The sequence below is a fragment of the Felis catus genome, chromosome F2 (genome assembly GCF_018350175.1).
Source record: "Felis catus isolate Fca126 chromosome F2, F.catus_Fca126_mat1.0, whole genome shotgun sequence".
Lineage (NCBI taxonomy): Eukaryota > Metazoa > Chordata > Mammalia > Carnivora > Felidae > Felis > Felis catus.
In genome coordinates this window covers 41,738,500-41,760,732 of record NC_058385.1, presented here as the reverse complement: position 1 = coordinate 41,760,732, position 22,233 = coordinate 41,738,500, and the positions used below count along the sequence as shown (strand labels likewise).

The 22,233-nt window shown below is 37.0% G+C and overlaps 1 protein-coding gene across 6 annotated transcripts in view; it reads left to right on the top strand.

Moving 5' to 3' along the window:
* Nucleotides 1-21,113, top strand: part of PLEKHF2 (pleckstrin homology and FYVE domain containing 2) — a 28,364-nt gene extending 7,251 nt beyond the window's left edge. For 4 of the 6 annotated variants that reach the window (XM_019822915.3, XM_023248253.2, XM_023248254.2 and 1 more), the window contains exon 2: nucleotides 18,488-21,113. In XM_019822915.3, the coding sequence (XP_019678474.1) occupies nucleotides 18,502-19,251 (750 nt within the window). In that variant the 5' untranslated portion in view covers nucleotides 18,488-18,501 and the 3' untranslated portion in view covers nucleotides 19,252-21,113. Of the gene's footprint in view, nucleotides 1-16,076; nucleotides 17,287-17,950; nucleotides 18,106-18,487 lie in introns of those variants that run through there. The other 2 variants (XM_019822916.3, XM_003999986.4) reach the window with 2 other exon arrangements.
* Nucleotides 21,114-22,233: the final 1,120 nt, after the last annotated feature.

Here is a 22,233-nt window from a genome sequence, read left to right as displayed (position 1 = left end):
TTTATTTTTTTTTTTTTATAATGTTTAGCATTTATTTTTGAGAGAGAGAGACAGCATGAGCGGGGAAGGGCCACAGAGAGGGGGAGACACAGAATCTGAAGCAGACTCCCAGGCTCTGAACTGTCAGCACAGAGCCCAATGCAGGGCTTATACTCACAAGCCGTGAGATCATGACCTGAGCCAAAGCCAGACATTTAACCGACCGAGCCACCCAGGCGCCCCTAGTTTTGAGTGCTTCTTTTATCACTACTTTGTACAAAGTAAGGGTCAATAAATGTTTGCTACTACTTCATGTTTATTGAAAGTTAATACTAGTTTTACCAGCTTCCTCGCTGCTTAGACCAAAAATCTGTGGAGTTAGTTTCAGCTTTATTCTTCCATATCTAGTCAGTCACAGCAATCCTGGACCTGATCTCTATTCTTTCTTTTTCTGTTGCAAACTTCACTCTTATCAATTCTTATCAGACCACTCCTTCCAAAAGCTTCAGAAAAAACTGTCTGGAACAAACAAAAACTCATCGTAGTCTTATTTTTTTCTCTCCCCATTTTTCTACTAAATGTCTCTGTCTAGCCTCTGCTGCAGATGTACGTGTGAATTTCTGTCTTATTTTATTTATAATGTTTATTTTTAAGAGAGAGACAGAGTGGAGCGGGGGAAGGGCAGAAAGAGGGGAAGATACAGAATCTGAAGCAGGCTCCAGGCTCCAAGCTGTCCACACAGAGCCCAAAGTGGGGCTCAAACTCATGAACCGTGAGATCATGACCTGAGCTGAAGACAGACGCTCAACAAACTGAGCCACTCAGGTACCGCACATGTGACTTTTTTTTTGAAACAGATATTTTCCTGTAGAGCTTTGTGCCTTTACCATTGTTTTACCTTCTGAAGTTCCACATACTGTTCACATCTATTTCAAGTGTTCAAATGCTACATTCTTTAAGCCATATCTTCACTCTTCCTTTTTTGCTTCCTTACCACTTTATTATTTTTATCACAGTATTTATCTTATTGTGCTTTTCATTAAAATTTTGTGGTAACGTGTCTTGATTCCCAGCATCTCATTCATTCTTTCCCTCTGACACAAAGCATAAAGCCTTGAATGTGGTGAGCAGATTATAACTGCTTTGAAAAATACTAAAGAAAATTTATTAGGGATGTGATGGAATAATCAACTCCACAGTAGTATTTTAGTTGAGCTTTACTAGCTTTGTTTTTCAATATTATGTGGTGGGTTTTTTGTTGTTGTTGTTGTTTTCAGCAGTCAGCACTGTACAGCTGCCCCTGTACAAATACTTTTTGAAATGATGCACTTTTTTATCTGGATTTTGTTGATGGTAAAAATATGCACACATCATCATTTTTTGTTTGCTAACTAAACAGCTGTGCTTCTTGGCAAGAGAAGAAATAATTTTTATATATTATCATGAGATTGAGATTTTTTTAAAACAGGATCTGCCATGCTCAATACTTAGAATTTATAATTAGATGCTAGCTGAATGGACCTGAACATTTGCTTGTAAATTTAAAATCTGTGGGTCTAGTGAAGCAGTTGATGTATAGGGTGTGGTTCCTGTTTTCTGTGAATATTAGTACAGATGTCAAAAATGAAGTCTTTGATTTTCTTCAAACTCTAGGTTGAGAAGCTTCTGCCACTTTTAACTGCTGGTTATACTCACCTCAGTACAGATTGATGGCATATATATGCAAGCATTTTTGTAAGTGTTTTGGGCAATACAAAATTGTAGGAAATAATATTCTTGCTTCTAGGAACCTCCAAATATTTTAGGGAAAAGTAGGTATATAAATCTTTATGAAACCTGATAGAAACATAAAGTGCCATGAAGTGGTACAGATAAAATGATAGGAGAATTTAAAGATGAAACAATATCTCTGGGTGTGAAGCTACTGAGCTGACTACATCTTGAAGAATTGGTAAGATTTCAGAATGGCAGGGGAGAGGGGCACATATTGGGCTCAGAGGTAGGTGAGAAAGCCAGAGTATATTCTGGGAACAGGTGGTAATCTGGTTTGATTATAATAGAACATATAGAAAGAGGTAAAACTAGAAAAATAGACTGGGGACAAGCTTAGGCATGACTGATGGGCTTTGAATGCCAGGTTAAAGATTTTAGATTTGATTTGGTTGGCCAGGGAACCTTTGGTTTTTGAATAAGGAGTTAACCTGATTATAGTATAGTTAAAGAATATTAATCTTGCCTTGGGTTATATGGCTTAAATGCTAGTTAAAGTCTGGAGGTCTTGTTTAAAACTTGAGGTCCATATTCTTCCCTCTATCTCCAACTTTTCTAAAGATCTTTTGTAACTCCGAGTGTCTTTATTCTGTTTTTCCAATTTTTTAAAAATTCTCAACTATGACTTAGTTCTTACACACCATGGTGAATTTCTCTACCAAGCCTAACTTGTTTGAAATTGCCTTTACTGACACCCTAAAGCAGTCACAGCTTTTACTTTTTATTCCCTTATAGTATTTGAATGATTACTTTTAGCATTTTAATACTTATTACCATATTTCGGTTCTTTTCCTCAGGTGCTTTCCCCAAATACATAATAAGGTTCACATAAATTAAATATTTCTATAATGTTTATTTCTGAAGGTAACAATGTATATTAGAAAAAATTTGCATTTTTATAAAAACTAGCTGTGAGACCATGGGAAAATTGTTTAACTATACACGACTCTATTTTTTTGTAAAACGTGTATAATTACCACTTAACAAAATTTAGATCATTAAAACAGTAAAATGTGGAAATGCCTAACACTTGTATAGGTGTTGAGTACATGTTAACTTTTCTTTTTTCTTTTTCTGGCTAAGCCTGTAGAATAATGCATTTGAGTCTGCTCTTCAGTAATGGGCAGATTTGGTGCCTAGAGGAGACTTCTTAAAAAATTACTGTGGCTTCTCTCTATATGTGGTTTAAAATTTTGGTTTCAGTTCCTTTCAACTCAGCTTTATATGAGTTTAAAATTAAAATACAAAAGCTTGTCCCTCTTTTTCTTATCTAAGAAATGTACTTTTTAAAAAATCATTACTAATTTCTGTAATATGTTGTGGAAGAGTGTTCAAGATGCTGGCATAGGAACTCCCTCCTCCAATGGACACATCAAATCTACAGCTACCTATGGAATAGTTTCCTCTGAATAAAACTTGAAAACTAGCCAAACAACTCTTCCACAACAAACTGTTAAAGGGACCACATTAAGACAGGTAGAAAAGACAGAGATACAGTCTTGCCAAAAACTCCACCCTCATTGCGGGAACCCTCAGTTGGGATGGATCTCACAAATGGAGCTTCTCCCTGAGGAGCCAGGGGGTTCTGCCCTGATAAAGTAATGGTCATAAAGATGCTCACTGAACTTGGGAGAAGAATGAACCCAGTGAAGACTTCAGATCTAGAGAATAAAGTACTAAACAAGTCACAGAACTGAAGAATACAATAAGTGGACTGAAAAAATACTCGAGCTGTTCAGCAGCAGACTAGATGAAGCAGAAGAAGGGATCAGTAGTCTAGAAGTCAGGGGAGTGTATAACTCACCCCCCCACAGCAGCAAAAAGAAAAAGGAATTCTAAAAAATGAAGATAGTTTAAAGGACTTATTGGATAATATCAGGCAGAATAGCATTTGCATTATCAGGGTCCCAGAAGGAGAAGAAAAGAGAGAAAACTTATTTGAAGACCTAATGGCTGAAAACTTTCCTAACCTGGGAATGAAACAGACATTCAGATCAGGCAAGCCCAGAGAGTTCCAAATGAGATGAACCCCAAAAGATCCACACCAAGACATATTGTAATTAAAATGTTCGGGGTACCTGGGTGGCTCAGTTAAGCATCTGACTTCAGCTCAGGTCATGATCTCACTGTTCATTAGTTCAAGCCCCACATCAGGCTCTCTGCTATCAGCGTAGAGCCTGCTTCAAATCCTCTTCCCCTTTCTCTCTCTGCCCTTACCCCACTCAAGTGCACTGTCTCTCTCTCTCTCTCTCTCTCTCAAAAATAAGTATAAATTAATAAATAAGTAAAATGTAAAAAATTAGAGCACCTTAAAAGCAGCAAGAGAAAAAACAACTGGTAACAAAAGAAGGCACTGTCAGCGTATTTTTCAGTAGAAGCTTTGCACACCAGAGGGGAGTGTGGCACAGTGTATTCCAAATGCCGAAAGGTAGTAGTAACTTTCAACGAAGAATGCTCTACTGGCAAGTTTATCATTCAGAATTGAAGGAGAGAGTTTTTCCAGATAAGCAAAAGCCTGGAACCTGCTTCAGATTCTGTATCTCCCTCTCTCTCTCTGACCCTCCCCCATTCGTAGTCTCTCTCAAAAATAAATAAAAACATTAAAAAAAATTTTAATAAAAAGAACATCCTATCAAAGAATGAATGGGTTAACGAGGAAATTAAAAAGTACATGGAAGTCAATGAAAATGATAACATGACAGCCCAAAACTTGTGGGATGCAGCAAAAGCAGTCATAAGGGGGAAATATATGGCAATCCAGCCCTTCCTAAAGAAGAAAAAAGGTCTCAGATACACAATCTAACCTTACACCTCAAAGAGTTGGAAAAAGAACAGCAAATAATACTCCAAACCAGCAGAAGACAGGAAATAATAAAGATTAGAGCAGAAATCAATGCTATCAAAATTTTTAAAAACCAGTAGAACAGATCAGTGAAACCAGAAGCTGGTTCTTTGAAAGAATTCACAAAATTGATAAACCACTGGCCAGTTTGGTCGAAAAGAAAAAGGAAAGGACCCAAATAAAATCAAGAATGAAAGAGGAGAGATCACAACCAACACTGCAGAAATACAGTAATAAGAGAATATTGTGAGCAACTATATGCCAATAAAATGGGCAATCCGGAAGAAATGGACAAATTCCTAGAAACATATAAACTACCAAAACTGAAACAGAAAGAAATAGAAAATTTGAACAGACCCATAACCAGTAAAGAAATTGAATCCATAATCAAAAACCTCCCAACAAACAAGAATCCAGGACTGGTTGGCTTCCCAGGGAAATTCAAACATTTAAGGAAGAGTTAACACCTATTCTCTTGAAGGTGTTCCAAAAGATAGAAATGGAAGGAAAACTTCCAAACTTGTTCTTTGAGGCCAACATTACCTTGATTCCAAAACCAGATAAAAACTCCACTAAAAAGGAGAACTATAGACCAATTTCCCTGATGAACATGGATGCAGAAATTCTCAACAAGATACTAGCCAACCAGATCCAATAATACTTTAAAAGAATTATTCACGATGATCAAGTGGGACTTACACTTGGGATTTAGGGCTGGTTCAGTATCCACAAATCAATCAATATGATACATCACATTAATAAAAGAAAGGACAAGAACCACATGATCCTCTCAATAGATACAGAGAAAACATTTGACAAAATACAGCATCCTTTCATAATAAAAACCATCAAGAAAGTAGGGATAGAAGATCATATCTCAAGGGGGCACCTGGGTGGCTCAGTTGGTTGAGCATCCAACTTCGGCTCAGGTCATGATCTTGCAGTTTGTGAGTTTGAGCCCCACGTCAGGCTCTGTGCTGACAGCTCAGAGTCTGGAGCCTGCTTCAGATTCTGTGTCTCCCTCTCTCTCTGCCCCTTCCCTGCTCACACTCTGTCTGTCTCTCCTTCAAAAATAAATAAACATTAAAAAAAAAAATTTAAGAAGATCATACCTCAAGATCATAAAAGCCATATGTGAAGGATCCATCACTAGTATCATTCTCAGTGGGGAAAAACAGCTTCCCCCCTAAGGTCAGGAACACGACAGGATGTCCACTCTCAACACTGTTATTCAACATAATATTGGAAGTCCTAGCCTCAGCAGTCAGACAACACGGAGAAATAAAAGGCATCCCAGTTGGCAAGGAGGAAGTCAGACTTTCACTGTTCACAGACAACACGATACTGTATATGAAAAATCCAAAAGATTCCACCAAAAAACTGCTAGAACTGATCCATGAATTCAGCAAAGTCACAGGATATAAAATCAGTGCACAAAAATCGGTTACATTTCTATACACCAATAATGAAGCAGCAGAAAGAGAAATCAAAGAATCGATCCCATTTACATTTGCACCAAAACCCATAAAATAACTAGGAATAAACCTAGCCAAAGAGATGAAAAAGCTACACATTGAAAACTATAGCAAGCTAGTTGAAAGAAGTTGAAGAAGGGGCGCCTGGGTGGCACAGTCGGTTAAGCGTCCGACTTCAGCCAGGTCACGATCTCGCGGTCCGTGAGTTCGAGCCCCGCGTCGGGCTCTGGGCTGATGGCTCAGAGCCTGGAGCCTGTTTCCGATTCTGTGTCTCCCTCTCTCTCTGCCCCTCCCCCATTCATGCTCTGTCTCTCTCTGTCCCAAAAAATAAATAAACGTTGAAAAAAAAAAAAAGTTGAAGAAGACACCAAAAAATGAAAAAAATATTCCATGCTCATGGATTGGAAGAGAAAATATTGTTAAAATGTCAATACTCCTCAAAGCAATCTACATATTCAGTGCAGTTTCTATCAAAATAACACCGAATTCTTCACAGAGTTAGAACAAACAGTCCTAAAATTTGTATGGAACTAGAAAAGACCCCAAATACCCAAAGCGATCCTGAAAACGAAAACGAAAGCTGGAAGCATCACAATCCTGGACTTCAAGTTGTATTACAAAGCTGTAATCATCAAGGCAGAATGGTACTGGCACAAAAACAGACACTTAGATCAGTGAAACAAAATAGAGAACCCAGAAATTGACCCACAAACATATGGCCAACTAATCTTTGACAAAACAGGAAAGAATATCCAGTGGAATAAAGACAGTTTCTTCAGCAAATTGTGTTGGGAAAACTGGACAGCAACATCAGAAGGATGAACCTGGACCACTTTCTTATACCATATGCAAAAATAAACTCAAAATGGAGGAAAGACCTAAATGTAAGACAGGAAGCCATCAGAATCCTAGAGGAGAAAGTAGGCAAAAACCTCTTTAACCTTGGCCACAGCAACTTCTTACTCAGAATGTCTCTGGAGGCAAGGGAAACAAAAGCAAAAATGAACTATTGGGACCTCGTCAAGATAAAAAGCTTCTGCACGGTGAAGGAAACAATCAGCAAAAGTAAAAGGGATCCGACAGAATGGGAGAAGTTATTTGCAAATGACATATTGGACAAAGGGTTAGTATCCAAAAACTAAAGAACTTATCAAAGTCAACGCCTAAAAAACAATAATCCAGTGAAGAAATGGGCAAAAGACATGAATAGACACTCTTCCAAAGAAAACATCCAGATGACAGACAACATGAAAAATGCTCAACATCATTCATCATCAGGGAAATACAAATCAAAACCACAATGAGGGGGTGCCTGGGTGGCTCAGTCAGTTAAGCGTCTGACTTAGGCTCAGGTCGTGGTCTCATGGTTCATGGGTTCAAGCCCTGCATTGGGCTCTGCTGACAGCTCAAAGCCTGGAGCCTGCTTTGGATTTGGTGTCTCCCCCTCTCTCTGCCCCTCCCCTGCTCATGCTCTGTCTCTCTCTCAAACATAAATAAACATTAAAAGAATAATAAAAAACCACAATGAGATACCACATCACACCAGTCAGAATGACTAAAATCAACAAACTCAGGCAATGACAGATATTGACAAGGATGCAGAGAAAGAGGAACCTTTTTGCACCATTGGTGGAAATGCAAACTGGTACAGCCACTCTGGAAAACCATATGGAGGTTCCTCAAAAAATTAAAAATAGAACTACTTTACAAACCAGCAATCGCATTACTAGGTATTTGTCCAAAAGATACAGGTGTGCTGTTTCAAAGGGGCATATGCATCCCAATGTTTATAGAGGCACTATTGGCAATAGCCCAAGTATGGAAAGATCCTAAATGTCCATCGACAGATGAATGGATAAAGAAGATGTGGTGTGTGTGTGTGTGTGTGTGTGTGTGTGTGTGTGTATTTATATATATATATATATATATTTATATATATATATATATATATACATATATACATACAATGGAGTATTATTTGACAATCAAAAAGAATGAAATCTTGCCATTTGCAACAACGTGGATGGAACTAGAGTGTATTACGCTAAGCGAAATAAGTCAGAGAAAGACAAATATATGACTTCACTCACATGTGGAATTTAAACAGATGTGGAATTAAACATGTGGATACAAAAATGAATATAAGGGAAGGAAAGCAAAAATAATATAAAAACAGGGAGGAGGACTAAACATAAGAGACTCTTAAATAATAGAGAACAAACTGAGGATTGCTGGAGGGGTTGTGGTGGGGATGGGCTAAATGGGCAAGGGGCATTAGGAAAGACACTTGCTGGGATGAGCACTGGGTGTTATATATACATAGGGGATGAATCACTGGATTCTATTCCTGAAATCATTATTGCACTATCTGCTAACTAACTTGGATATAAATTTAAAATGTGTGTGTGTGTAAAATGGTGTATGCCCCCACCCTAAGCAGTTAGGTAATTTTTATGAAATCTCTCATTTTAGTGCCTGAGCTGAGATTAGAATCCAGGTCTTTTGGTTCATAGTTTATTAGTTTTTCCAACTATAATGCACAGTTGAATATTGAAGTTCACTGATACCAGATGTCATGGGTATGTGTAGGAAATTAATTAGATGACTTTTTGTTTTAAACTTAACTGCAAAGATGAGATAATAAGTTTTGATTTTCATTGAGAACTGGGCCGTAGTATTGTGACTGTTGGGCTCTCTTCTCCATTGTAAGTAGTGTTCTCTTTTTTTTAGAAGAAATTTTGCCTCTTCTAGTGTTACATTTTTAACAGGTGGTAGACCTCCACTGAAGAGCATATTCAGAAACAAGATGTAACCAAAGACTAAGGTGGAGCTTGAACAATTGAAATGTAGTTCTTGTCTGCAGTTGTGAAGGAGATAACTTGAGGCTTTGGATTGTTTAATTTTTTTAATTGGTATGTAAATCTGGCTTTATGAAAGTTAAAAGGTTTTTTTTTGTTTTTATCATTTTTTCTTTTTTTTTTTTGTTTTTTGTTTTTTATTCTTTTGCCTTAGTTCTTCCCTTTGTAACTATGAAATAGCGCTGCCAGACGCTGTTTGCTAAAAAAGAAGACAAAGGGGAAGTCATTTGGAAAACTGGGAATTTATAAATTTCTGTGAAATGGCTGGGCATTGGGGAGAAAAAGAGAAATGTCAGTAGTTTTCTTATCAATAGTAATAATAACAAATTAGAAAATACAATGGGGAAAAGATTAGATTCAAAATAGCAACAAAAAGCATGAAATACCTGGGAACCTACTAAAGAAATGTCTCTTGTTAGAAGAAACCTACAAAATTATTGGGCTACCAAGGAAGATTTGAAACCTTAGGAAAAGAGATTATCAACCTGGCTAGGACCAATAAAAATTTAGGATGTTGGGGTGTCTGGCTGGCTTGCTCAGTGGAGCATGTGACTCTTGATTTTGGGGTTGTGAATTTGAGCCCCATGTTGGGTGTAGAGATTGCTTAAAAATAAAATCTTAAAAAAGAAAAAGGAAGATGGGAACTTACTCTAAGTTAACATATGGTTGTAGCATGAAGTCCATAAAAATTTTAGTGGATTTGTTCTTTAGTTATTGTAATTGAAAAATGGTCCTAAACCTTGGCTGCACATTAGAATTACCTGCGGGAGGGGCGCCTGGGTGGCTCAGTTGATTAAGCAGTCTGACTTCTGACGTCTGACTTCAGCTCAGGTCGTGATCTCACGGTTGGTGGTTTGAGCCCCGCATCCCCAGGCTGTGTGCTGACAGCTCAGAGCCTGAAGCCTGCTTTGGATTATGTGATTCCCTCTCTCTCTCTGCCCCTCTACCACTTGTGTTCTCTCTCTCAAAAATAAATAAGCAGTAAAAAAAATTTTTTTAATAAAAATAAAAAATAAAGAGTTACCCAGGGAGCTTTAAAGTATTCCAGTGTCCAGCCATACCTTTCATACCCCAGACCAATAAAATTAGAATATTTTATTTTGGGGGAGGGACCTAGGAATCAGTATTTCTGTAACCCTTTGTATTTATCATTAGTCCATTGCCTTCCATTTTGGTTTTTGAATTTCTATTTTAAGCAGTTCAATTATCATAGTAATCGATGTTTGGTAACCTTTATTTTTTAGAGATCTGCAAAACAAAAAAAAAATTACTTAATAAAAAGTAGAGTAAGGGGTGCCTGGGTGGCTCAATTGTTGAGCATCTGACGCTTGATTTCATCTCAGGGCATGGTCCCAGGATCCTGGTTCAAGCCCCATGTTGGGCTCCACATGCAGCCTGAAGCCTGCTTGTGATTCTTTTTCTCTATACGGGATCTTAATGATCTTGCCTTTCTGCATTTTGAAGCATTTAACTATTTTGGCGTCCTATCATACCTTTCGGTTTTATAATGGCCTTGCCAAAAGTACTGCATCATCTTTCAAAAAGATACAAAAACAGTGTGCAGATATTCATCCTTCTTATTCTTTTGTTTATTTTAAGCCTACATTTAACATATTTGAGAATTTAGATTTTTTAATTTTTAATTTTCCATCTTTAACTGCAAAGAAAAAAATCAGAAGAGGTAGGCATTTCAGAACTAGTCAGAAGATGAGTGTAAAGAAACAGCAATACTTAAACTAATAATATTGGCAAATCATTATAGTGAAATCTCTTGAGTGTTCAGATGATTTTCTAGATGAGGTTTTTCCAACTCAGAATTAATAAATAAACAGTACTGAAGACAGAAATGAATATATTACAGGGGCACCTGGATGGCTCAGTCAGTTAAGCCAACAACTTTGGGTCAGGTCATGATCTCAAGGTTCGTGGATTTGAGCCCTGCCTCAAGCTCTGTGCTGATAGCGCAGAGCCTAGAGCCTGCTTTGGATTCTGTCTCCCTCTTTCTCTGACCCTTTCCAGCTCACACTCTCACTCTGTTTCTCTCTTTCTCTCCCTCTCCCTCCCTCCCCCTCTCCCTCTCCCTCCCTCCCCCCCCCCCCCCCGTCCCCTCCTCCCCCCTCTTCCCCCTCCCCCTCTCCTCCCTCTCCCAAAAATAGTTTTTTAAATTTTTTACAAAAGAAATGAATATATTGTAGACTCAGGTGTTATAACTTATGAGCAATTAGTTGCTTTTTTGGATATATATACCTTCAGTAACAAATGTGGGATAAGAAATTTGCTGTTTAAAGTCTTATAAAGATTGTTCTTAAAATCTTTTTTTAGGGGCGCCTGGGTGGTGCAGTCGGTTAAGCGTCCGACTTCAGCCAGGTCACGATCTCGCGGTCCATGAGTTCGAGCCCCGCGTCGGGCTCTGGGCTGATGGCTCAGAGCCTGGAGCCTGTTTCCGATTCTGTGTCTCCCTCTCTCTCTGCCCCTCCCCCGTTCATGCTCTGTCTCTCTCTGTCCCAAAAATAAATAAACGTTGAAAAAAAAATTTAATTAAAAAAAAATCTTTTTTTTATTCCTTTATTCTTATTTCTATAACTTAGTCATAAAATGGCTTAAAATATCATAAGAGGGGTATTTTGAACTTACTAGATTGAGATGGTTGGTTTTTTCCAGTATATTGAAAGTCAGTGCTTTCCTGTGGTTCCAGTGTGCAGCTATGGTTGGGAAGTACTCTCCTAGTAGATTTCACCTGGACAAATAAACAGAGGAGATTAGGTAAGACGTTTTTAAAAGGTTAAGTAATGAGGAGAGCCTAGACTAGTCCTACCAGATGCATGGTAATCACATAAGAATTAGAAAACAGGATAATGGATTAGACCAAACAGCCCAGAAGCAGATGTTAGAATATATAAAAGTTCACTATAAAGAGGGTGTTGTAAATCAGTAGCTTAGATTAATACCATTAATAAATGTTGCCACTTTTTGACTACTTGCTGAACATTTTATATGCATTATCATTTAATCCTCTTCCTGACAAAGCTGTTGCTACTATTATTCCCATTTACAAGTGAGGAAACCTGAGGTCACTTAGTATTTGGCCATTCTAAAGCAGTTAGTTGGCTAGCTCTTTTAGAATGCAAATGTTCAAAAAGAAAAAAGGAATTTTTACCTATGTCAGAATAAATTTCAGATGGATAACAGAATTAAACGTAAAGTTCATATTGTAAACATAGATAATAAATACAGGTATCCCCCACTTTTTGAACTTTATGAAAGACCTACATTAGTACTTCTGTTCACTGGCTGAAAGAAACCCAAGGTAGATTTTTATTTTTACAAAAAAAGGTGAAACAAGTGAAAATAGTGTTTGTTTTTTTTTGTGGCACCTGGCTGGCTCAGTCAGTAGAGCATGCATCTCTCTCTCTCTCTCTCTCTCTCTCTCTTTTTTTTTTTTTTTTAACTAGGCTCCATACCCAATGTGGGGCTTAAATTCATGAACCCAGGATCAAGAGTTACATGCTCTACCGACTGAGCCAGCCAGGCACCCCAAGCATGCAACCGTTGATCTCCAGGTTGTGAGGTTGAGCCCCACATTGGGTGTAAAGATACCTTAAAAATTAAAATAAATAAATAAATAAATAAATAAATAAAGAGGGGCGCCTGGGTGGCTGAGTTGGTTAAGTGGCTTCGGCCGTGATCTCACGGTTTGTGGGTTCAAGCCCTGCATTGGGCTCTCTGCTGTCATTGCAGAGCCCACTTTGTATCCTCTGTCCCCCTTTTTCTCTATACCTCCCCCGTCTCAAAAATAAACATTTAAAATAGAGAAAGAGAAAGAAGAGAAAAAAGAGAAAAGAAATGAGAAAAGAAAGAAAATAGTATTTGTTTTGCAGTGAGCCATCGTAGAGTTAGTACATACCCCGAGCAGTGACAGTGGCACCACCAAGCTCCTCTCCTGGAGTTCAGCATCTCTGCATCAAGCCACCATAGTTTTGAACTGTGTCTTAGGTAATGCATCTGTGTTTTATCTTGATTTATTTTTGTGTATCCATTAGCAAGATTTGTCCTAAGGTATCAGAAAAGCCTAAAAGTGGGGGATTTTTTTTGGTCTGGGAACACCCAAAAATGTTGCCAGATAAATTAATGGGAATTGCTTTTTTGCTTTTAGCCTTTTCAGTTTACAAAAGGTTTCCTGGGAAGGCTCTACTTTCTAATAGCAGATGAAACCTGTAGGTGCACCTGATATCTGGATAAGGAGAGCTTAGGAGTAATGTAATTTCAAAAAGGGAAATGTCTGAGTTTAAGAAATAAAACTGCCTCTGTGTCAACCACCATAAAATACAGTTTAATATACTAGGAAAAGCAAAGAAATAAATGGGTTAATAGCCTTTATGTGTGAAACACTCATACAAATGAATAATTCCTAAATATACAAGCTTAGAAATATGGGTGGTTAATAAACACTTTAGAAAGTGGTTGGCTTCACTAGGTAGCTCTGAAATAAAACACTGAATTAAATTAAAAGTAAAAGTAAAAGATGGGATTTGAGGAGGGCATTTGTTGGGATGAGCACTGGGTGTTGTATGTAAGCGATAAATCACGGGAATCTACCCCCAAAACCAAGAGCACACTGTATACACTGTATGTTAGGCAACTTGACAGTAAATTATACTAAAAAAAAAAGTAGTATATTATTTTTTGTCTCAGGACCTTTGCCCGTAGTATTAAGTCCTTTGCACGGCTGACCTCCCTATCCTTTAAGACTCAGTGTGTTGCACCATCTCAGTGAACCCTTTTTGAATTACTTAGTAAATGAGTTTTTCCCTGTATCTTGACACCCTGCTGATTTCCTTCATTGCACTTCACCTTTCAGAATCGTTTACTGCCTTTCTCCTTCAGTAGACTCTGCTCTGAGAGGAGAATAAGAATGCCATCTAAAAAGTGTTCAATAAATGTTAAATAAAAAAAGTAAATGAAAGTAATAGAGTGACATGCCATTTTTGGTATCTAGTTTGCTGACATTTTTGAGGAAAAATATGTGAGACAAGATTAGGTATGTACAGTCATTGTGCTGCTTGGTAAATCGGTGTTACCTCTCAGAATGGAAATTTTGTAAAAGGTAACAGCCTTAAATATTCATGCCTTTTGACCAAGTAATTTTATTTCTTGGAAACTGTTCTAAAGAAATCCTCTCTGCCAGAGGATGGGGAAGCTTTCTTCCTAACTCTTCCTATAGTCAGTGGTATTCCTTCCTAAGAAAAGTAGATAAAAATTTAATTAGGCCACGTCTTAGAGTTGTCTTCTCCTTTTTCTGTGCCCCTCATTGAGTAAGTTATGCAAAGGACTCCTTCCTTGGCTGGCTAAGTAATCTTACATTCTATATTCTCACAAAAGTCTTTAAGAGTTCTTACTGCTTGAGGCACCTCATTGTGCTCTTGGTAAATTTGAATTTGGCCTTTGGGGGAAGGCAGAGGCCCTGTTTAGGCCCTGAGTGAAAGGGTAGTACCCTAATCCAGTTTACCAAAGAACCTTGCTTTGGGGTACCTAGCAGTAATCCAGCAAAAAGTGGTACTTTGATTTTGCTTTTGGTGACTTCCCCCTATTCTCCCATCCCTCTATGTGCTGTCCCTGCTGGATACTCAACTACTTCTGTATTGTGTGTGTGCTTGTGCACATAGGGCATTTGTGTATTCCTGGGTTTTTTAGCTCAGTGCTTCCCTTCTTCATGTCCTTCTTCATGTCCATACAGAAATATTTTAGGACCAACAGGGATAATGGAGAGGTCTTTATGTTCATTGTTGTTCAAATATAGGTCACAATCCATTAGTGAACTCAATCAAGTGGGCCTGCAACTATCATTAAAATAAATGAAGATAACAGAATACATTATTTATAGTTGGAAGAATTATGAGTATGTATTTGTAATCCTGCAGTATGAAATGTATTTTTTATGTGGGTCACTGTCAAACTTTGAAAGCTATTTGTTCTAGCCAAATATCAATTAATAATGCCCAAACATCTCTTTTGTTTCTTCATTCTTAAATGGGGCAAGATTTATGAACAGAGATTCAGGCTTAAAATTGTAAAATTTGAAGAATGATCCATTCAGGAGACTGGCTAAATAAAGTATGATGACTTGTCCTTTCAGGTTAGTTTTTCTCCAGTTGGTATTCTTTTCTTTCTTTTTTTTTAGGGTTTGCAGTGAAGGTCCAAAGGTTAGCAATAGCTTTCTTAATTCTTGTAGAATCAATGGAGCCTTAAGGAATAATTAGTGTACCATAATATACTGGTAACAGCACAGAGGAAACACATTGGAGCCCCAGTTCTGTGACAGCCTTGGACAGCGTTCTTAACTCCTTTATATCTGTTTACCCATCTATAAAATGGAGCTAATAGTGCATTTCTATTGTAAGGTTGCCCTGAGTAGGATATACAGTAATGCATGCAATGCTCAGCTGGGTGCTTGGACTCCCAATGAGTAGAATAACTTCCAGGCTGTTTTGCCTTGGACATTATTGAATGTCTGTCTTTGTGCCTTAGTTTCTCCTTCAGCTCACATTTCAGCAAATATTATTAGATGCTTCTTTGGAAGATGTAAAAACTTGTTTAATTACTTCACAGGAATTTGAGACCATTAAAGTCAGAAAATAATGAATGTAAAAAGTATTGCACAAATTTGGATGGTATTAATTCCAGTAGTAGCAATAATAGGAAACCTGTTTGCACTGCATTTGAGCTGATTAATATCTGTATGTCCAAAGAAGTAAAATCTGCAGTTGATTTAGATGGGAATAAATAGATACTTTCAGTTCTCTAAAAGCACCAATCTCTTCTGCCTTAGGACCTTCAGTTACTTCTTTTGCTTGAAATATACTTCTCTATCTCCACACCTCATGTCTGTGTATCTAGTTCCTCCTTATCAGCTGAAAGAATACCACTTTAGAAAGGCCTTCCCTGACCATCTAGTCTGAGTAGCTTCTTAGTTGTTTTTTCAAAAATCACTTTAAGGGGTGCCTGGGTGGCTCAGCCAGTTAAGCACCCGACTTCAGCTCAGGTCATGATCTCATGGTTGGTGAGTTCAAGCCCTGCGTTGGGCTCTCTGCTGACAGCACGGAGACTGGAGCCTACTTTGTCTCCCTCTCTCTTTTACCCTTCCCTGCTCACGCTGTCTTTGTCTTTCTCAAACATTTTTTTAAAAATCACTTTAAAAAATCAGTACATTAATTTACAAGTTGGTTCTCGATTTTGTTTTCTGTTTCCCTTCTCACCAGCTAGGATGTAAGCCTTGAGCAAGGACATTGCATGTGTTGTGTATTATTTTTTCTCCTGCACCTAGATCAGTGATTAACAAAATAAATACTTGTTGAATGTTTGAAGATAGTGTAAAGTATGAAAATTATCTATAATTGTACTTCTTAGAGATAAGTAACCATTGTTGACATTATATAGTTTTCTAGTTTTATTTTCTATGTGTGTGCTTACATATTTATAAGTGCCTATGATTATATGTTAAACCATATTTCACTGTGTGTAAAGATGAACATGTTTTACTGATGTCTCAATTTGGGGTGTCATATAATCAGGGGTATGCCATGATGTAATTGTCAGCATTTTCATTTTCAGTGGCACATAAAATGAGGATGTGTCTTATAGTATCTTAGATTTGATGAAACACAGTATATATTTGAAACAAATGAGATTATGACATTCAACTCTTTCCCCACCTAAATATCTTGAGCATTTTCCCATATCACTATGTTTAGACCTATCTCATTATTAACATATACTTAGCATATTATTATGGGTGTATCATAAATTGTTCAGCCAGTTTCTCTTGTGGACATTTGGAGCTTCTCCAACTTTTTTGTGTGTGTTACAAACAGTGCTATGTTGGATATACTTGCACATATGTTTATGCACTCGACTGGAATTTCTTTTGATAAAATACTTAGATCAGTGAGTGTACATATTTTCTGTAGTGTACAAGAGTGCCTGTTTCCCTGTATCCTCAGTAGTACTTCATCTTAGGAAATTTAAAAAATTTGTGTTAATTGGATTAGTAAAAAATATCCTAATGTTGTATATCATTGAATTACGAATGAGATTGAGACTCTTTTAGTGTTAATGAGGTGTTTTTATTTCCTCTCCTGTGACGCACTGTGCATAGAACAGTAGACCTTTAATTGGTTGGCACATTTGCTGCAATTAGAAAAGTCATCACAGTTTGGAGCCATGCATTGTCATATAAATTCTTTGGAACAACTTTAAGGGCAGAGCCTACCCTTGTGGAGGGCAAGAGAACCTTATAAGGACCCAAGATTGGAGGAGAGACAAATTCAGGAATAATCAGAATCATTGTAATGGAGACCAAAAAGGGGTACAGTATCATCAATTTATGAACTGAATACTGGAATTTAGACTGTGTTCTTAATCTTTAAACTTTAAATGCTCCTCTTTAATATGACTTGGTTGTGGTAGTATTAGGTTAGTAAGTTTGAAATAAGGCACAACTCAAGGACTTGAATGAAGTCAGTATTGGATCTAGAGATTAAATCTATGGTCATTTAAGATTAGATTAATATGAAATACCAAAATGTTCTTGTCAACATTTTTGAGCACCTTTGCTGTGCCGGAGGGTGTCATTTTCGGAGATAAAGATCAGATAGCCTCTGTCTTTTAGGTTCCATTGCAGCCTTTGAAGGAGACAGGTTTCATCCTTTGGTAAGAATGAAACCAAAAGGTACATGGAATGTAAAGAGCATAGAGGAATGTATTTAGTCTAATAGAGTTTAAGGGAGACTTCTGAATTAGATATAACCTAAACTGAGTCTTGAAGGATCAGTAAGAGCTGTGAGTAGTAAGTATTAAAGGATATACGACAGCATAAGAGAAGGTACATGTGATGAAATGGACTGTAAATAGTAGGATATTCTTAGAACAAGTTTGAGGTGAAGAGTGACTTCTGATGAGTCTAAGAGGGTAAGCAAGAACAAGATAATGAACAGCCTTATATGCTGTGCTAAAAATTCTGCATTTTGTAGATCAAAGGGAGTTCTTTTGAATAATGACATGGTGAGATTTGCATTTGAGAAATCACTGCCTGAAGATTGATTTATGGGGCAAGACCAAAGGCAAGGAGACACATCAGGAGACAGTCTGGTAATCCAGATGAGAGGAATAAGGCCTTAGCTCAATGGTAATAGCTTAATTAATTTCTCTTAGTTTTTACAGAATTTGGTCCTCTTCTTCAGAACCCCTCTGAGATTAAATTTCATGGGACTGGGATTATTATTTTGCAGAGAGGACTTCTATTTATCATCCAGTTGCTTATTCCTTTATGTCTGTAAGAAGTTTATGCTTTTTATAAGTACCTAAGTCAGTAGTATAGTGCTATATTGAGATGGTTAACCTTTTTTGTATGCTTTGTGATTTTCTTAGAGGGAAACAATTTTGTTGGAGTATTTTGCCTATAAGTAAAAGTATGGATTTGTTAAATTTAGGTTATATAATCTTTAACTTACATGAATTTCCAATTTCTATGTGCTAATTTCTTCTTCTTTTTTTTTTTTTCCCCAAAGGCTACTAGCAGAAGATGGTGGATCGCTTGGCAAACAGTGAAGCAAATACTAGACGTATAAATATAGTAGAAAACTGTTTTGGAGCAGCTGGTCAACCCTTAACTATACCAGGAAGGGTTCTTATTGGAGAAGGAGTATTGACTAAGTTGTGCAGAAAAAAGCCCAAAGCAAGGCAATTTTTCTTATTTAATGATATTCTTGTATATGGCAATATTGTCATCCAGAAGAAAAAATATAACAAACAACATATTATTCCCCTGGAAAATGTCACTATTGATTCCATCAAAGATGAGGGAGACTTAAGGAATGGATGGCTTATCAAGACACCAACTAAATCATTTGCAGTTTATGCTGCCACTGCCACTGAGAAATCAGAATGGATGAATCACATAAATAAATGTGTTACTGACTTACTCTCCAAAAGTGGGAAGACACCCAGTAATGAACATGCTGCTGTCTGGGTTCCTGACTCTGAGGCAACTGTATGTATGCGTTGTCAGAAAGCAAAATTCACACCTGTTAATCGTCGTCACCATTGCCGCAAATGTGGTTTTGTTGTCTGTGGGCCCTGCTCTGAAAAGAGATTTCTTCTTCCAAGCCAGTCCTCTAAGCCTGTGCGGATTTGTGACTTCTGCTATGACCTGCTTTCCACCGGGGACATGGCCACGTGCCAGCCTACTAGATCAGACTCTTACAGTCAATCATTGAAGTCTCCTTTAAATGATGTATCTGATGATGATGATGATGATGATAGCAGTGACTAAGGACATATTTTGAAATATTTAATTGGGTGTGACTACCTGAGAAATCAGCTCTGGGAGAACATAGAATTCTGAGCTTTCTCTCAGTTTTGCTCTAGCCGTGAATTTGCCTGAGAATCTTTTAACCTATGTGCCTCGATATATTCTATAGAAAATAGGTCCTGTCATTTTGCCCCCCCACCCCCACCCAACTCCCTGCTCTTCTACAGGGATAGACTTTTGCAAATCTACCAGATAAATTTTTGGTTTCTTATTCTTGTTTAATTTTAGATTATTTTGTTGGAAGGTTGAGAAAAGATTTTTTTTTAACAGATCATGTATTACATTGATGTTTACTATATGTTCTGTTATATGGAAATACTAAAAGCAAAAAATGATGGAAAAAGTTGTATAACGCAGTTAGCTAATATTATTAGCTTTTTTCCTAACCATTCTATGTAATGGTTAAGACACCAGTAACAAAAAAACGTGATTTGAAAATACTTTGTTCGGCTTTTTCGTATACCGAGTGGTGCCTTATCATAATAGCACTGTTAAATGAAATAAGCCCCTACCTTCTCACTTTTAGTTTGTTTTGAAAATACACTGGTGCTCTTTGAGGTGATAAAATGAGCGTTTATGAATGGGTATAATTAGAAAATACTTCTCATCTGCAAGCTACAAATAACTAAATTTAGAGCTTCTTCATTCTATATGAATATTTTTCCATAAAATAGTTGTGATTATATTTTTATGTTTTATAGGTACCAAATTGTCAAATATATATTTTAAATTAATAGGTTGTCATTCTTAGGGATTTGATTTGAAATTTATCAAATACAGAATTGTCACACTGCATTAGTTTCTACTTTTAGTAAAGCATATTTGTAGGTATAAATTCATCTGCTTTCACATTATTTCTAGAATGGAAAATCTTACAAAACTTTTGAAATTAAACAATCTCTTTAAAAAAAAAAAATCCCACGATAGAGCATAGATCTACTTGGGTTGAAGACTTGGAAGAAATAATGTGTAAGAATGATGAAGATGGACCAGTTAAGTTTGACTAGACTTATATTGGTGGAAGTATTGTCTATTTCAGTGTGAAACTATCTTGAATTTGCAAATATAGTGTTATATTTTATAAAGTTTTGTAAAGTCCCAAATGATACTTCTATTTTTGTAAAACAATTATATGTTAATCTGTTTCTGAAATCATTTTGCAATCTATAGAAATAGAGTAGCAGTTGATCTTTCTAAATTGTAAACTTCATTGAGTCAGCCTAGATTGCTTTTGAGAATTAGTAATTTTTCACTTTTTGCTTTTGAGGCAGCCATTTAGGTTGAAAGTATATTTATCATATAAAACTTGATGCATTTTGCACTATTCTCTCCATTTGTATGCTGCAAATAACTACAGTCTTTCAAATATGAAGAAATCAGCCTAAAGTTTATTTTAAATTCCAAACTTCTGTGTTTTTAAATATTTAAATCTGGATATATTGCAGATGTCATGACTGTTTGATTCAGTAATGTGACGGAGAATTTTTGGGTTTGGTTAAGGCACTAACTTTACTGTTAGATTGTGAAAGCATCTGAGATACATAGATTTCCCTGTAGGAAATGTGAAACAAAGCCACAACAGTTTTTTTTGTTTGTTTTAATATCATATGGACATTTGTTTCCAAGCAATATATACAGTATAATTGCAGTATAATTAATCAACATATCTCAAAAAGACCATGAAGCCTGAGAAGTGCTAATGGAGACTTTCTGGTACATAGGAACCCAGCAAATTCAAAAACCAAGGGGAAATCTGGGATGACATTTGCATTGTCAACCTTTGTTGACTCTGTTTTTACAATAAAAAATATTTTACAACTTAACTCTCTGTTTCTTGCATACTGTGACTTGAAGATTTTTCTCCCTTTCTAAGGTAATGATATTCTGCATATTTTACGTCTTTCAGTAGCTGTGGGGTACCTTTTATGTGCCAAGCATTGTTCTAAGCACTAGGGACAGAGCAGTAAACAAAATTTCCCTCCTTTTAATAAAAGAGTTTACATGCAAAATGGAATCCAAGATGTATTTTCTTCCAGAACTTGTTCTGTAATGTTTAAAGCTTCTGTAAATCTTTGGTGCCTATTTCTCATGCCATTCCTCTTGAATAAAATTTACTTGGACTGTACCTGCAGTACATTAACCAAATTGGTAACTTTTGATGTAAAGGAAGCAAGATTCCATAGATGCCAACCAAAAATATTAAATTGAATACACCTTATTACAGTACATAAAATGTCCATAGTTAAAGTCATTTTGTTTCTATATTACCTTCAGGCTGAAATTCTTATATTGTAATATTCAATTATAAGTATTCAATTGTATACCTAATGATTCTTGAAAGGTTCTAGTACTTTAGCCACACTCTTTTCTCTCAGATAGGCTAATTTTGTTCTCAAATACTTGTTGTATCTTTAAAGCGTATAATAGCAATGATTTACACATCCACACGTATTAGATGGCTATACATTTTACAAGATAAATAAAACTTAAGAGTGAAGTCTAGGATTAAAATGCATGAAATTTTATTGACGGTAATTTTAAGGCTTTATCTTTTATTTTTTTAAATTTTTATTTTTAAATATTTTTTTTCAACGTTTATTTATTTTTGGGACAGAGAGAGACAGAGCATGAACGGGGGAGGGGCAGAGAGAGAGGGAGACACAGAATCGGAAACAGGCTCCAGGCTCTGAGCCATCAGCCCAGAGCCCCACGCAGGGCTCGAACTCACGGACCGCGAGATCGTGACCTGGCTGAAGCCGGACGCTTAACCGACTGCGCCACCCAGGCGCCCCTAAATTTTTATTTTTAGATTGTGCGCCAGCAGGGGAGAGGAGCAGAGGAAGAGCGGGAGTGAGAGAATCTCAGGCAGGCCCCACACTCAGCCCGACAGAGTGCTCGAACCCTGGAACCATGAGATCATAACCTGGGCCAAAAATCAAGGGC